General features: G+C 46.9%; 1 protein-coding gene across 19 annotated transcripts in view; it reads left to right on the top strand.

The window, feature by feature from the left end:
- Nucleotides 1-17,027, top strand: part of LOC131819383 (RNA binding protein fox-1 homolog 1) — a 549,338-nt gene that overhangs the window by 181,822 nt on the left and 350,489 nt on the right. For 2 of the 19 annotated variants that reach the window (XM_059154423.1, XM_059154422.1), the window contains exon 1: nt 4,171-4,638. The exons of 1 other annotated variant lie outside the window; for it this stretch is intronic. In XM_059154423.1, coding sequence (XP_059010406.1) covers nt 4,495-4,638 — 144 coding nt within the window. In that variant the 5' untranslated portion in view covers nt 4,171-4,494. Of the gene's footprint in view, nt 1-3,515; nt 3,839-3,889; nt 3,968-4,162; nt 4,639-17,027 lie in introns of those variants that run through there. 16 more of the 19 variants (XM_059154443.1, XM_059154427.1, XM_059154434.1 and 13 more) reach the window with 14 other exon arrangements.

Here is a 17,027-nt window from a genome sequence, read left to right as displayed (position 1 = left end):
GCGGCGAGTCTGTCGGGGTGAGGAGGGTCGTTATCCAGGCCTCGTGGGTGTAACTGTTGTTCGCAGGCGTCCCCACCACGGTGAGCATGTGTTGATGCCCGGTGTGCCGGTGCCTGTGCTGGGAAGCACTTTCCACTCATTATCTCGGTGGTTCCCAAATGCTGATCCACGGATCTATCTGATGCCGTAATGACATTTTCAACAGACTGCAGCTAAATGAGAAAATTAAGGGCAATTTAGTGAAAATTTTAATAGACCTAAATTTAATCAATTTGAAGGGCTGTCCTTTATTTTGAGATTATGTCCTTCTTACTTTTTGGTATAAAATGCCCTTTCCTTTATGAAATGATGATGATGACAGATGGTGTGTGTGTGCGTGTGTGTGTGTGTACTAACTTGGCAAACAATTTTTAAGTTGTTAATTTCATGCGCTCTCTCCACTGTTTTTAAATTTTTATTGTGATGGCCCATGAATTAGGGAGGAAAAAAACTCCGAGCCTCGCTGCAATTCTGTGAGGAAGCTATTATTAGCCCCATTTTACAGATGAAAAAAAAAAAAAAAAAAACTGGCTAGAACAGGGCCTGGAATGCAGTCAACACTAAATGTCCTCCAAGTAGTTGAGCAAGTAGGTGACTCAAAGGGCTTGTAGCAGAGATAAAGTTTTCTGCAGATACTTTAATTCTCACCTTCCTGAAGATTGGCCTGGGGAGCTGCCCCTATCAAAATGTGGAAGCTAGAAGAAAATACTTCTGAGCCAGTCCTGGACATTGTCAGGGAGCTAACCCCAGCACAGGTAATTACATTTAAGATCAAGAAGTCCTGCTCTCTGTCTAACCAGAATTTTTCTTGCTCTGGGGCATGAAAACCCCCCTAGAAGATCCCACTTTAGTGAAATGCCTGCTCTTCTGACAGCCTTAGGAAGTGACAATAAGGATTTATGAAAGAGAATAAAAACCATAGTGATTTCTTTTATTCTTTTAAGTAGCTGGCAGATTGGAGGGAAGGAAAAAGTTACAAACCCTGTTGTGTGGGTCAAATTAAAACTTGAGCAGCGGCCTTCTGCTTAAGAAACTTTCCTTTGAGGATGGTGTTGTTCATTGCTGGTTTTCCCTGCACTCTGTGCTTCCTACAGGGGACGTGTGAGTATTCGTGAAGGGTCCTCGTAGCTGCTAGACAGGATGGTACCCCTTGATTGCGCATGGGCTATCTACACACAGGTGATCCCAAGTGCCCAGGGAGTCTTTGTAGAGACAGAAGAGTGTTTTCTTTCCCCGCTTCTCCCATTTATTGACGTGGAGGAATCACCTGGGGATAGTGGCATTGATGTGGGTCTTTCACATCAAAAGATGTCTCTGTTGAGTCTCTGTTGAGTCTCTGTTGAGATGGAATTCAAAGTCAGCATCCCCAGATGCTGCTTGAAAGGCTGGCAGAATTTTGTCATCAAGTGAGCAGTATTTGCAGATACGGCATTACCTTTTGATTTATGGTCATTGGATGCTCTTTGCTTGATTAACATGCACTGATGTTAGCTGTAGACTCTTCCCTGCCTGCTCCTTTGTGCAGCTGCCATGTTGGGGGGGGTGTGTGTGCAGGGGTGTGCTTGTCTCCATGTTCCCACTCGTGCAGGGATGCTCAGACTCGGTCGTCCACAGAATGGCTCCATATCATTTTGAGATGAATCTAGAAGGTCTGGATTGCATGGGTTCATTCTGCAGACTTCCCGTGTGCCTGGCTAGGAAGTCCCAGGTTTAAAGAGAAGTCTGAGCCATTGCAAAATGGGTCCATAAGAATCCAATCACCACTGAGGGCCTTCAACTTTGAAGAGAAAACGGACCGGAAAACCAGTGTTGGCTCAGCGCAGCCGAGAACAGTTATTGGTTCTTTACATAATGTATTTGTTTTTCATTAAACCATTCAGATAAGGTCTTATTAAAGTGCCATGTATTATTTATCGTGTTTCTTATGAAAATGAGCTGAAGGGAAAATTCTGTCCTCTTCCTGGGGCATTTGCAAGCTTTTCCAATGCCAGCAAGAAAAAAAAAATGAAGTAAGCTAAGTGAACCCCCATCAGTAGAACAGACTGGAAAGCATGGGAAGGAGAGAGTAGGGAGTTAAAAAGCAGAATCTCTGACCTTTTTTTCCAGGTGTGTTTTGTGGAACGGCTTTCTCTTTGGTTTTGTGAATTGTAAAATAATAAAATAAATAGAAGACAGGCAGAAAGTAAGAAAAGAAGGAAAAGAGTGAAGCAGTTTATTTGTGAATGAGAATGAGACCTTGCCCAGTGAATGTGATTTGTTAGACAACATATAGCAAGGATTTTTTCACACTAAATACTGCCCCCCAACCCAGCAGCGTAAAATACCAGCCAGAAGCCCCCTAACAGGGGGCTTAGCCCCCTAACCCCATAGCAACCTCGGCTCTGGGTGAAACATGGTAGCGTGCCCCTCTAAACCCACAGGCTGTGTGCGTGCCAGGGTGTTGGAGGGACTGGTTTTGCAAAGCAAAGAGAAGGAAGAAGGCCGGTCGGGGCTTGGTGTTGGCATAGCAAAGACTTTAGAGTTATCGATGGCATTTCAAAACAGAACAACAAAAAATGGAGCTGTGGAATAATTAATTTCCTTTTCTTCAGAAAGCATTTTGATTAGCCTGCAAAGTGAGTTGTGCCTTTCAAGCTGATGGCTCAGTTCAGAAGGAGCCTTTTGGCTAAGAGTAGCTCCCTGAGCCCCACGGAGAAGTCGGCAGGGATGTCCCCCTGAGGCCCGTCCCCTGGTCCTGCCCCAGGTGCTCCTTCCTGGGCTGATCTCATGCCTCTTGGGGTGTGAGGTCTGCTCTATCCTGCAGGCCAGCAGCAAGGCCCCCAGCCAGGTTTCTTGCCTGGGACCCAAGAATCAAAAAAGATGATGTTCAGACAGCCTCTTGCTCTGAAAAAGAAAAAGAAAATCCAATCACCGGGTCAAAATCTATTTCAAAAAATATGGCTACTATTCCTGATCATGATTTTACTGCTGCCAAGAACGTGCTTTCCCCCCCCCCCCCCTATGGGGACCAACAATGCGTTAGAGTCTTAATATTTTCTTTTGATTTGCAGATCACATCCTATTTTATTGCATAAAGACTAAGGAAATCTACTAATGAATAATTATTACTTCATAAAATAAAGGGAAGGGGGAGATCCTTCTACAAGAGCAGAATGCTAATTTGGCCAAGGAGGGCTGGCCAGGCAAGAAAAAATAAAATAAATAAAACCATTGTAATTTGCCCGCTGCAGCCCACAGAGTAATGGCTTATCAGACACGGACTTCCCCACCCTGTGCATTTATAATTTGAGAAGAGCAAGGATTCTGGGCCGGAGAAGCCCCCTCGCCTTCACCCGGGGCTGGCGTATTAGTTAGTCCAACAGGGCTGACTCCCGTGCCAGCCAGGGCGGTTTCCCCATTCAGCGGCTCAAGCTGGTTCAAGTGCTAGCCGCTGCCTGCACAGCCAAGGCAAGGCGCAGAGCGAAAGCTGCGCCCCAAAGCCTTGGGGGCGCGTCGCTGCCTCACCATTCTGCCGGCGGTGGGGGCCCCCCAGAATCCGCCCTCCCTCGGGCGCCGCAGCTCTCAGCTCCCCGTGCCCCCAACCCCTGGCGTCGTCTCCGCACTCTTCCGAAGGGGAATCCCATTTCTGTGTTTATTTTCAACGAGAGTCGGGCAAACAAACCGCCACCAACATCTAAAGAGTCTGGGTCCCAGCTGGGCAATTGTCCCCCTCGCCCGCCCGGATGCTGGCGACGTGGGGCGCTCTCTCACTTCCTCACCCGCCCCGCGGAGATTTTTAGCAGACACAATTTGAATTTTGGTGAGTCGTTTGGGGGGGGGGGGGGGAAGCAGTGGGGAGGGGAAAAAAAAAAAAGCCAACCCTGCCCCTGGACCCATTTTGACAAATGAGGAAGCAGGCAGCATCAGCACCAACGGACTGAGCCTCAGTGTGAGTCAAAATCTCTCTCTCTCTCTCTCTCTCTCTCTCCTTTCTCCCCTCCCTCTCTCGTCCTTAGCTTTCTCCCCCCACCCCACCCCCAGCATCTACAGGAGGGCATCCACCCCCTCCCCCTCCCCTACAAGTTGCCTTTGCCTGTTCTTGTCATCTTCACGCGGGGCGTGGGGGGGCGTGGGGTGGGGGCACCGTCCACTTTGCGGGGCATCAGAAAGCAGGCCCAACAAACCGGGGAAAGGGTACAACCACGAAGGCAACAAAATAGTTTCCCGGCCCTCTGGAGTGTCTTAGTTGGAGGCAGATGAACGCCAGGATCTAGCAAACCCGAAGGGAAGGAAGCCAGCGAGGAGGGACTGGCGCGCGCAGGGTGCGGCGGGGGGAGGGAGAGAGAGAAAGAGAGAGAGAAGAGGAGGGACGGCCACCGGGTTTGGACTTAGATAATCAGCAAAATTAAAAAGGAAAAAAAAAAAAAACCAACAACAACAACATTGTAGCGACCAGGCAAAGAGCAGCGTGATTGCATGCGAGCGTCCCCACTCGTGCTCGGCGGGCGCCAGAGAGAAACGATGCAGCATCCTCTGACGGGGGCCACCTGCGTGGCGCTCCCCAACGTGGGCATGTGTCCCCAGCTCTCGTGTGCCTTGACTTTTATGTACTTACAGCAGGTAAGGCGCGCTCTTCCCTCGGTGGCTGCCTCCGGGGCTCAGGCTCCGCGGACTGGGTACCCGCATCGCTGGGCTGCGCTTTGGACCCTGGAGGGGGTTGGGGAGGGGGCTTGTGCTTTCGGATGGGCGGGGTGGATCCGGGCCCCTAGTTCTCTGCGGAGCCCAGGCGCCCCGCGCCCCGCTGTTTTTGCACCTCTCTGAATACTTTGAATGCCTGATTCTGAGCCTGGGTGCCTGGAGTTTAAAATTGCAAACTGCATTTTCTTTTACTTGTATTTCTCTTGTGTCTTCCGCCGGTGAGGACCTGAGTCTGAGACCCCTTTGATGCTAAGAGTTTGGATCTTTGTGGAGGCACTCCCCTGTCTGGAGGATTAATTTAGCTGTTTTAATAGGAAGTGAAAAGACCTGTATGTATGTGTGTGTGCTCAGTATTTTTGTTTTCTTAAGTTTGTCTGGGCTGTGCTTTATTCAGTCTGCTTGGGATCTGAGCCTTTGGGTTTCTGGAGCGTGTCAGCCCTGAAATCTGCCTCCAAACTCACTGGCCAGGCTGTGATGAAGGCAGTGGTTTAGGATGCTGTCTTTGTTGGCATGTGTAAAGGCTTTTTTTCCCCTCCCCTCCTCCACTCTCCTTTAATGGTCTTCCTGAAGGATTCTGTGTTTGTTTTATTTTCCATTCTGTGTGCACATCAGAATCTTTCATTGTGTTCTATCAGTCTTTCTCTGAGTGTTTCCCTCGGACCCTCTCGGTTTCTCCCTCTTTACTAGTAGGGCTGCTGCCTAAGTTGGTCACTGGTCTTGAGAAGCAGCTGCACTGTCGCCTGGTAGGGGGTGGGGGACAAGCTTAGTTCTGGGTCTCTGGGCAGAGGCTGTCCATGTGAATTGGCAGGGTTGGAAAGATTTTGTCGCGCAGGTAGAATCCTGTTCCCTGCCCAGTATCACGGTCCTGCTCTGTGAAGAGTTAACAGCGGTTGTAGTCATTTTATGTTTTTCGATGGACTCCCTTCACGAGAACCGTTTGTTAAGTGTGTGGGGTATTGTAGCTGACAAAACTTCCTTCACAAGTGTTCGGAGGGGCCTCCTTCCCCAAAGACCCTCAATTTCAATCTGCGTTGTGGGAATATATGTATTCATAAAATGTCAAAATTCTGTTTTGAACATTTGGGTAATTTGTTATGGAGTTGGTTGCCTCCAGAAAATGTTTCTATGGCATATTTTCTGTTGGAAGCCCTTTGGAGAACAGCCTTTTCTTTTTGTTGTTTTAATAGCTCAGGAACAAATTGGTTTATCCTTTTAAATATTGTTTTATTCCATTTCTCATTAAGCAAATTGTGCCAGAAAACATCTCCCAAGAGCCCATTGGTAACATATTATATGATTCATCTGCTTCTACCATCTCTGTACCTTTGCTGTGAATGCCTCTGTGTGTGTGTGTGTGTGTTGTGTGTTTTATACCTGCTACCCACCAGAAGACTATCCTAATGAGCATTTCTACAGATGCCCAGCCTTACTTGAATTTAATCAAATTATTAATATGAGTTGATATTTTCCTTCCTCTATTCACTTCTTTCATGTTATTTATTAATTAATTTGAACAACATTACTTAACAAGTGCGGTGCTATAGGTATTCCATGTTCTCACTGTTTCTTTGTGCATTATTCTTTCTAATAAATTGGTGTTTCCTCCTTGTAGATTGTTAAATGGGCTTGCGCATTTAGGCACAACTTAGGAGAGAAGGCAGTGAGTTTGAGTGAGAGGCTCTTCTTGCCATGAAAAGGACAAGTCTATGGGATAAATGCAGCCATTCTCAGCCCCCGCCAGGCAGTCTCTCCTAGGAGGGAAAACGCTCCTGCCCTGACAAGGGGAGGCTCAAAGGGAATGTTGGCAGCCATAACATATATTTAGAAGTGACTAAAGCAGCATCGTGGCTCCACATGAAGATGGATGGAGGTGGGTTTTGAAATGTGCTTTGGGATGCAGCCCCCTCCAGAAAGGAAGAGCTTGCAAGGCTTTCAGTGAAAGTGTTGATAAGGGGATGCTGGGACACAGTGTCAGAATGCGGTGTGCGTGTGTGTGTGTGTGCACGTATGTATTTTTTCTGAGTTTCACTAAATGCCTAAAGTATAGTGCAGGCAGACAATTATTTTTGCCTGTCTGTTTGAGAATTGGTTTTCTAGCCACACCTCCCACCCTGCCTAAGGCTCGTGGTCAGGGCGGGAGAGCTATACTTTCAGGTCATCTCTACTACCCGGTGCTGCCATGTTTGTGTAGAAGTCCCCTGTCACTGCTTTTATGTAGCTGTCCGGACCATCGGCTGATGAAGGGTGTGAGATAGTTCACTTCAGTCTCCACAGACCACTTCCTGATAACCATCCGTATGTCTTCTATCCATATATCGCCACTATGTTTCCTATCTGCTGTTAACCTATAGCTATCTCTGTGGCCAGAGATTGTATCTCTATTTAATTTTGATGATCAGAGGGCTAATGTGGACTCTCGGAGTATGCTGATCAAATGCCTGGATCAGGCAACATCTCTGAGAAAGAACACCTGCATTAGAAACATTTTATTTTACTATTATTTTGAAGTAAGCCGCTTTCAGGAATCTTCGTCATTTCAGATCACCAATTACATAAGAAAATGGTAATTAAAACACAACGATCTTATTTTGGAGGCTTTCTCATTCTGTCTTATAAACGCACACGCTCTGATCAGGGGCTTTTTCACTGAAATGTCTTCTCCCGGAATGAAGTTCATACAGCGCGTATTTCTCACCCAGTGTCTAAGGAAAACCCCTTCATCATTTGCTTTCTTTGACTCGGCCATGACATCTAGCCTTTTTCCCTACACTCTCCCAGATCTGTTCTGGAGACAATTTATAAAAACAAAAATCAGTTGGGATACCCCAACACCTGAGTCTGCTATGAAAGACCCAGTGAAAATGACATAACCCTTTTGCCATGAAGAACTTATTTATTCAGGCCAAGGGAGAGGCCCCTGCGATGTTTAAATTCTTAGACCCATTCCGTTTCGTTTATTTATATTCCCCAGTACTTCTGCTTTAGGTGGCTATACCCCGATAGTTAAGATTTCTTCCTTTGTTTTTTAATCTTCCTCCTCTCTCTTAACATTGGAGATAGTGCCACAGTTTGGAATTGCAAGACGGGATAGATATCAAATCCAACAGTGCCGTCATGTGCATATGTACACTGGGTACACATGTGCGTCTGCACACCCGGCTACCTCTAGGACGTAGCATCTCTCTTGTGCTTGTAGACCATTCTCAGGCAAGAGAAGCTCTGGAGCCTCTGACTTCAATCTTGCCGTCCAGGGGAAGTCCCTGTTTCGGTCTCTGTTCTTGACACACTGCAGTGGCTTTATTGGATGTCTCCTTTGATGGCAGATCTTTTCCCAGGTGAGAAGAACGGCAAGCCCACATTCTCTCCACTTTGGAATCTTCCCAGAATCCCAAAGGGGCTACCCACTTAGACACCCTTGCTTTGCAGGGAAATTCTGAATACAGATTCCAAATGTGGGGAGTTTCTACAAGCTAGGTCGAAAAGGAATGTGTTTTATTTTTCATGGAGAGACAGAAAACAACCACACACACAGACACACACACACACACACACACACACACACACACACAGGCACACACACAGAACTCTGGAGATGCTTTCCCATCCTAAGGCACAGGGAACCAGACCAAACAGCATCCATCACATGGTGGGGTATAGCAAGGCTATGGACAGAGAGGACGAGGTTTGTTTTCTGATGCACAGTACGTGTCAGATCTCCTTCAGGGTCGTGATTCACACTGAGTTCTAACTCCCTGAAAGAGGATAAGTAACATATTAACTTAGTTTTCCCTATTTCTACACCACTGTCAGTGTCTCCCAGTCCTGTTCAAAGAAAGCTTCTCATCTGTCAGATCTTATTCACTCAGAACCTTTTTACCAGCCTAAATTTAAAAACAAGTCAAAATGCTTAAAATCCACAATCAAAGGGGGGGGGGGAGGGCCTTTAAAGTGGGCCATGCCACTGTCAATATCCGAAGATTGGTAATTTTTCCCACTTAATGATGATCCATGTGGTTTGTTTTAAATAGTGAAGTGGTTTGTACAAAGGGTAATTCCTGGTAAATGAAACCATTGCTCACCGTGGACATCTTCAGATCGAAAGCAATTGAACTGAAACCTGCATATCAACCCTTTCTGTCTTTAATTAGAAAGTGGTTCTCACAGCGGAGTCACAGGGAAGGTGGGTTCCCGGAGTAAGGCTGGAGGAGGGGGGACGGCCCCCTTGCACCAGCCACGGTTATAAATTTGGGAAACGTTAGGTGGGCCATAACAATTATGGCTGCTTGGAAAAGTTCAATTCTCATTCCAGTTACTTACCTCGCGCTGCTCTGTCTGATGATTTATAGGGGGGCCAAATGGTATTTTATCACCTTCTTTCTTCTTGGCTTAATCCCTTGTTGATTTATTAGATTGTGCTGTGGATTGGGGGTAGTCAATAGTGTCAATAATGCAGAAAAGAATTAGGATAGATTATCTTCATGTCTGAATTGTTTAAGGAATTTAAGTGGCCGGAATGAGCACACTTCTAGGCCTGGGTGACTGTCTAATAGAATACAGGTCCCTGTGTCTCTTTCCGGAGAGATCCTATGTCATAATTCGGCAAGTTAACCCATTCCCTCTGATTTCCCTGAATTTTCCCACAAAGGGGAGGAGGCCTGAACTGTTGAGGCTCTCCTTAGCCTGGAGAGGTCCGCATCTCAGGTGGGCTGGCTGGTGTTTCTTCTGGGTTTCTCCCACTTGGGGACCATGGGGGCCTAGGGTGGGGAGCGGTGTTGGCCGCAAGGTTACTTGGGCCGCCTCTGCCTTAAGATTATTTAGTCTGACATTCGCTACTGGAAATTGCAAGCATCTGCTAGCCCGCAGCCCCGAGTCCTGCGCCATTCGGCAGCTCTGCCTGCCATTTCGCGGCGCTTTTTCCGTGTTAGAACGTACAAGCGGCTGCTTTTCTGCCTTTGCCCGAGTGGAGGAAGCCCGTGTTATTGGCGCTCACATGCCATCTGTTTTCCTTACAGCTGGCCCTTGAGTAATTGTCCGGTAGCTGATGGACTAAGGGTAGACAATCTTTTTTAGGGTTTTCTGATTCATTTAACCAGGCTCTCTGCCCCAAGAGGAAACATAATGCTTGTTTATTCATATTGGCCGGGTAAAAACAGTGTAGTTTGTCAGGCAAATAATAGTCTTCTGGAAGAGAAAGAAATTGCAGCATTGTAAACAAAATCAGGTTGGTGCGTCGGTGCCTAAGGGGGCTGGGTGATGCGCGGGAGATGTCATCCCGGGAAGGAGGCTGAGCTGACAAAGCGTGGGCGTAATTGCCCCATCTGCAGAGACCTTTTTAATGGACGAGGAGAGGTGTCCCAGTGTGCTGTTTAATTCAATTAAGAAAAGCAAAGAAAGTTCCATTCATCAATAAAGTTCCCTATTTCCGGGAGCTCCCCGGGAGAACTTTGCCTGGCCGAGCGCTGGCCTGTGGCTGGCTCCTTGATGCGCGGGCCCCATTGAGAGAGGCTGTGTCAGCCAGGGTCAGCTCGCAGGCACAATAGCTCAGGAGGGTCCCCGCCCTGGCCCTTCAACCATGCTGAGTGTGAGCGTGCTAGAGAAATGAGCAGCGAACCTGTAGGCTGCCCCGGCAGGGAGAAACTCAGAGAGGGGACGTCCCCCAAGGATCCCCAAACCTCATCCCTGGGCCTGGCCCAGGGGTAGGAAAGAACTTCTGTGGGTGGGACTTTCTGGCTCCTGGCAGGGTTTGGGGAAAGGGGTTTCACTGCCATTTCTGGTCCTCCTGGCATACTGAGGCCCTGATTCATTGGTCCCGGCTGAGGAAAAGCAGATGCCTACTTTCTATTGCTTGGGATCCCACTTCTAATGCCCGTCTTGCTAATTGACATGTCTTGTATTTGTTCAGCACCAAACACTTAACAAAGCACGTTTGCTAGGCGTCCTCTGACCTGTTAGACTGGAGGCAGCATGAGGGTAGAGACTTCTCCATTCTGTCACTCTAGCCACAAGGCCTAAGTCAGCCTGAGACATAGACGTTGTTCAATGCAAAGATAAAGGGAGGAATGAATGAATGCATGTGTACATTTGGATTTGCTGGCAAGTGCCACTGCTTTCCGCAGATCTATAGGATGACATATTCACTCCTTTTATCCATCTTTTCATTTGGCCACACAAGACAGTTTTGGCAGGCATTGAGAATAGCACAGCAGATCAGTTAGGAAAGGTCCTCGCCACCACGGAGCAGGCGTTGCCCTGGAAGGAGAACAGGCGATGTGAGAGTTAAGTGAATCAAGAGGGTGTTTTCAGGTTGTGGAGTGCTTGGCGGGAAACAAACAGGGTGATGGGTACCACGTAAGTGGGGGGTGTTGGCTCTTGGCTTTTCCAGTGGGTGGGCCAGCAAGGGTCTGCAGAAGAAGGTGATGGTTCTCCTGAGGGTAAGAGAGCATCCGGCGGGTGAGGAGGGATGGGAAAGGGCAGGAACGGAAGAGGGTGGATGAGCCAAGAGGCACAGGGAGGCCGTTTGTGGAGCAGGTGGGTCGTGTGCCGGTGTGTCAGCCTCTGTGAGTGGAGCAGAGGCTTTCTGTTCGCCTCTGGGACCGTCCCGAAATGAGGCCAGTGGGAAGGACAGAGGACAGCAATGAATGCCTTCTGCCTAGAGAAGAGAAAACCGCTCCTGGGTTGTGGAGAAACCCATGGAACGTGTGGAAACACCTTTGTGGGTCAGGGGTGGAAAGAGGGTCTCGAGGGAGGCCAGGAGAAGACCTCCCTCGTGGCACACTGAGAGGACTCTTGGTAAAGTCTCCTCCAAGTGCTTCCAACAGTGGGCGTGGGCTTCGGACACTTCGGTCCAGGGTTCCTCAGATTTCCAGCACGTAAGCATTTCCTCCCGAATGTTTACCGATCCACTCATCCGCAGAGCATCAGAGCAGTATCTTCCGCTGAATGTTTTTAAAATTAACTTCTATTTTGGACCTAAAAAGTAGATTTGGCCAAACTGAAAATGACAAATAAATAAATAAATAAATAAATGGAATCACAGCTGAGATATTCTTTTTTTCTGATGTTCTTTGAAATATTTACTCATTCACACATTCATTCATTCATTCATTCATTCCATGTTCATCGAGCTATAGGTGCCAGCTGCTCTTTGAGGTTTTCTTGGTTACCAAAGGCTTCTGTCCTCACAGAGAGGCCATGAAGGTGCTTACGCGCGTGCCATCTCGTGAACCATCAACGTAGGACCACGCTTTGGGCAACATTGGCTTGGTCCATTGGATTTCCTAGGAATCCTCTTTAACGTCAGACCTGGATTTGCTCATTCCCCCCCTGACCCATTCGCAAAGGGCAGGACTCTAAGTACCCGCTTTGTGTCGCCTGCGCCCCTCCCCGCAGGATAGCGGTCAGGGTAGGAAGTAAAGGGGAGTGGCCGCATATTAAACATCGACCTCATGCATGGGCCTTTGAGATGATGGTGTTGAGGAGTGGGTGTGGAGGTCCCTAACCCTTGACCAGGCTCTAGGGGAGAGAGAGCCGCCTCAGCCTGTTTCTGATCCTGCTCTTTATGTTGTGTCTGAACACACACAGAATCAAAATGAGGAATTGGACCCGGAGTGAAAAGCATTCAGGTTAGTGTGGGTTCCCAGGGACGTAATGACTTTTTTCCCCCCACTTTGCAGCTCTGGAACAAAGTACAGGCAGCTGTAGGATTTAACTGCCCCAGCTTTCCCAGTACTGATGAGTAAATGCACAAAAGGTTTAGTCTTAATGCGCCTTTTCTTTTTTGGCGTTTGATGTTTGCCCAGGAATCACCTCGAGGACTAGATTCCCCTTATCAGAAACAACAGCAGAGATCCCTCCTCTTCCCTTCGGTAACTGGGCAGTCTGTTGCTCTGCCTGAATCCAGGTTCGGGGCGAGCTCTGCTCTCTTGCAAGGGTAAGGGCCGAGAGCTGAAGGATCTCCCCACTGAAAGAGGAGTCTTTCATCAACAGCAAACAGGATCAGCAGCTATAAACAGAATGAACAGCCAGGTCCACCTTTCCTGTTTTTGGATATTTCCAACTGTCCATCTCATGAGTCTTGCAAAATTCAGAGGAGAAAACTACATCCCTTTTACAACCGAGTGGTGTCGGCTGCCCCCAAAGCATAGTTTAAATACTGGCATCTCTAGAGTGTATACAGGATAGAAGTCATGAGCTGAGGGCTTAATCCCAACCGTGTTATTCAATTAGCTGATCCACATGGATTGAGCAAAGGGCACTTTGCTCAACTTGATTTGGGTCTTTACTTGCTTCTCCAGAAATCGAGGCGAGGAATCACCATTTCCTACTGTGCTTTGTAAGGTGAGGGGATGGTACGGATTCTGAAATTTAGCACCGTGGCTGGATCCACGGAGAAGCCACCAAATGTTTGTTAAAGAAACGAATGAGTGAATGAATGACTGTGTTAGAGGAAAGTAGCATCTGTTTATCAAGGCCGAGTATACATTTTTCTTTTCTGTTTCTTCCCCGTCCACGTGCTCGGTGCACCCATGGCCTCCCAAGGGCTCAGACACCCAGAGTCAGGGCATCTCCCTTGGGTTCTGTAGTCCCTCCTGCCTGTTCTGGGTGACTTCTCCCTCCTCCTCCTGTCAACTGTCAGACCTGCTGGTGGTGTCGGATGTGATGTGGCTGCACAGCTCAATTAATGCTCTGTGACAGGAGGAGGGAAAATAAAAATTGTCTTGCTCTTGTCACCAGCAAAGTTATTTACTTTCAAAAGCTGACAGAATCACAGTGCAGGGGCTTCATTTATTTCCATTCAGAATGTCATTATTCTGTGACGCAGGGGACTTGGGCACATGCTGAAGTTTATTCCCATAAGCTTGACGATGGCAGTGGCCTGCTGCAGTCCTTCTGGGTTCCCAGAAGGGTGCTGGGCTATGGCACCCGGACGAACGCCCCGGGCTCGGGAGGTCCTGTCCCAGTGGTGCGTGTGTTTTCAGACCCCGCATCTTTCCAGTGAGAGGGAGCATGTGTCCCACTGCCGTCTGATCACTCGTCCTGTTTATGCTGAAGCAAAAGAGCAAGGTGTGGGACTCCTCATTTTAAAGCTGTCTTCCCCTGGGCCAGTCCTCAAATTTCTAGAAATGAAAAGCCTCTTGCAAGTAAGTGAATTTGCTTTGGATCTGTTGTCTCTATTTAAACCCTCTGACAGGCTCTTTCATCCCAGTAATCTGTATAAAACTACACTTCTCCCTCTCTCTCTCTCTTTCTTTCTTTTTTCCTTCTTCCCCCAGGCCTCCTGTTCCCCTTACTCATTTGCAATGAGAAAGAAATTAAACTAGGAAGGGTTGAGCGGAGAAAATGCTTTCCTCCATGGTGCAATGGCAGAACCTTCCACTGGGGGTCTCCGTTCAGGACCTGTGACTCAGGATTCCCGAGAACAGTCTTTTTCTTTTCTTTCTTCAAGTCTCCTTTCCGTTCCTCTCAAAACGTGAGGGTCCTCTGTGAGCCACGTGGAAGTCCATGTTAGGTAGCCAGGGAGAACCCAGCCACCCCTCCGATGATGATGATGATGATGATAAAATAATGAAAATAAGGAAATAATCAATAACTTTTATGGAGTGCTATGTGACAAGCGCACTCCTAAGCACTTTTACATGGATTACTTCATTTAATCCCCCACAACAGGCCTCTGGGGAGTCCCTGCAAGTCATCTGGTGTTTTAGTTGCAGGTCCGAACGGGGAAGAGCTGGTCTGAAACAAAAGCCAGGTACAGCAGCCCCTGAAAGGACACCTGTGTCTGTGATTCTGCGCTGGCCCCACAGGCTTCCTGGGGCCCTGCAGGCTGCCGCCTCCCCCCCATCTACCCCGGCCTCTGTGGGGCCACTGCTGTGGACAGACCACTGCACCGGGCAGTGCCCTCGAGGCTCTTTCCTTTTAAAGGCAAAACTTGTCCAAAGGGGAAAGAGTCGTGCAGTCTCTCAACTTTGAAGCTTTGCGTGATTTTAGTTGGAAGTCTTTAGGAATATGGTTGAACAAATGGCCACACACACACACACGGAGGCTTTCAGACTTGGGGAAGGTGAGAGGAGAGAGCGCGGGGCTGATGGGAACCTTCCGCTCCCAGAGAATGATGGAGTGCATTTCTCCGCAGCCAATTCCAATTCCCAAATCCCCCTTGTGCCGAGGAGCTCTCCAACTAACACAGGAAATGCAGTCACCGCCCGGCACTGTATTAATGATTTATACACCCCGCACCACTGCTTTTGTTCACTTGCGGGGCCTGGTCGTGTTAATAAAGGAATTTCTGGGAGCGGGGTCCCGGCTTGCCATGCTGTTTGGCTCAATGCAGCGCAAGCTGCTCCATAAATCACAAGAATTTAGTGCTTTACAGCCTTGCTGAGCTTAGATCATGTGTGCGTGGGCGCGCGCGTGTGTGTGGACGTGCATGTGTGCGCAGACGTGTGTGCGTGTGTGTGTGTGTGTGTGTAATCAGATTCACCTAGGGACGTTTCCACTGCCTTTCTATACAGAATGAATGAAGAAGTGTGCAATCTATCTTAGATGCTTCAGGGTTGATCGGTCCGTTTCACAGTGTTATCAGGGCCCTATTTGTTTCCCGTTTGGTGTTTATGCTTTATGGTGTTGTCAGTGAAAATGGGCTGACACCATTTTATTAGCATAAAGAGACAAGATCACATTAGAATCCCCCTTCCTTCTGTATCATCAAAAACAACAGACAGGGGAGCCAGGAGGTACCAGAGGCAGCGTCACTATTTGCTACAAATCAGTAGGAAATTCAGGTGTTCTTTAATCAATGGGATTTTTGAGGCTTAAAAAACAGAACAAAACAAAACAAAACAAAAAACCTCAGTTATTCACAGGAAAAGAATTCTGCTTTGTTTTTGAAAATGAGTGAGGAGATTCGTTTTCAGAATTGAGGCTTCTGGATCAAGGGAAGTTTCTTCCTGTCTAGTAAGCCACAGAAAACTGATTTTAACCTCAGCTTTTTTCCTCCCTAATTAGAAGTGAAAAAATGATATAATCAAATGGTATATTGAATGTTCAATGCCTCTTTAAAGATATCTGCAGAGAAAAGCCCTGTGTTAGTTGTTTTTTTTTTTCTTTTTGATTATGCTTGTGTTCTCTTAATTATATCATACTTTACATTTTGTGTGTGGTTATATATTTTTTCCTCCTGTAGAGCTAAGAACTGAAACCTAGCAGAAATCTGAGTAGGAGTTTGAGGGAAAAAGAGAATATTTAGAAAATTGGAATGGTACTTGAAGTATTCTACCCAATAGGATTTTTTTTATAAGGTAAAATCATGATTTTAGGAAATGTGCCTGACTTTAAAATAAAGATATGTGAGGCTTTGAGGAAACAAACATGTTGATTTGTTTGAATTCCTAAAAAATGTATGAAAGAGTGAGTGCTATGACTAGTGAACAGAGCCCCAGATGACCTACACCCAAACCAGGGCTTGGGTTTTCTTTTATAAATGTGAAAGTTTTGGCTAACTGGTTCTTACCCACATTTATGCTTATGAGAAAATTAAAAGCATTTCTGGATACTGTCTAGGGTCTTAGTAACAATGAAACAGAGGTGAGTACTCAATTGAAAAGACTAGCTTTTCTCGTCCTGCCTTCCTGAAAAGTAGAAGGCAGGAGGGACATATTTACATAAGTAAATAAAGAAAGTTACAAAATTTTTCATCACGGGAAATATGAGACAGCATTTTGGACTAAGAAAGCAGGTGTCCAGCAAGGGCAGTTTACATTTATATTGTACTGATTTCTGTGTTTGCCTTTGTCCTCTCTTAAAGGGCTCTGTGAGTGTTTCATTGTCTTTAATTATGTCTACGAGGCACAAGACAGCAGTCAACATCTGCTCTATTGTTTACTTGGTTTACATATAGCTTTGATGGGTTATTAAACAATCTATTTTTCAAACCGAAAACAGAGAAACCAGCCGAACCCATATTATGGCATTTTGTAAAGACCCATTATGCAATTAGCACTTGGGATTTGTGCAAAGCTGGTGATTCACCCAAATAAACATCCCTTTATTCTGATAGCTCCTCTCGGCTTTGCGAAAAATATCAATTTCTCAAAAAATAAAATCACATTTCCTCCTTAATCATGTAGCATGCCAAGGAGATGATGTGTTAATACAAGGGATGGATCCTTCACGTTCTATATCCAAAAAAGAGCATCTCTCCAAAATAATGATGTCTTTAATTCAAGACAGCAATTACTATATTACATAAGACAACTAAAGGCTTACACAGAAGACAGACTTCTGAGAGTTTATTTGATTCTATGGGTGGAGAG

The sequence above is a fragment of the Mustela lutreola genome, chromosome 17 (genome assembly GCF_030435805.1).
Source record: "Mustela lutreola isolate mMusLut2 chromosome 17, mMusLut2.pri, whole genome shotgun sequence".
Classification (NCBI taxonomy): Eukaryota; Metazoa; Chordata; class Mammalia; order Carnivora; family Mustelidae; genus Mustela; species Mustela lutreola.
The sequence above is the reverse complement of the archived record's forward strand: the minus strand, read 5'-3'. Positions and strand labels throughout refer to the sequence as shown.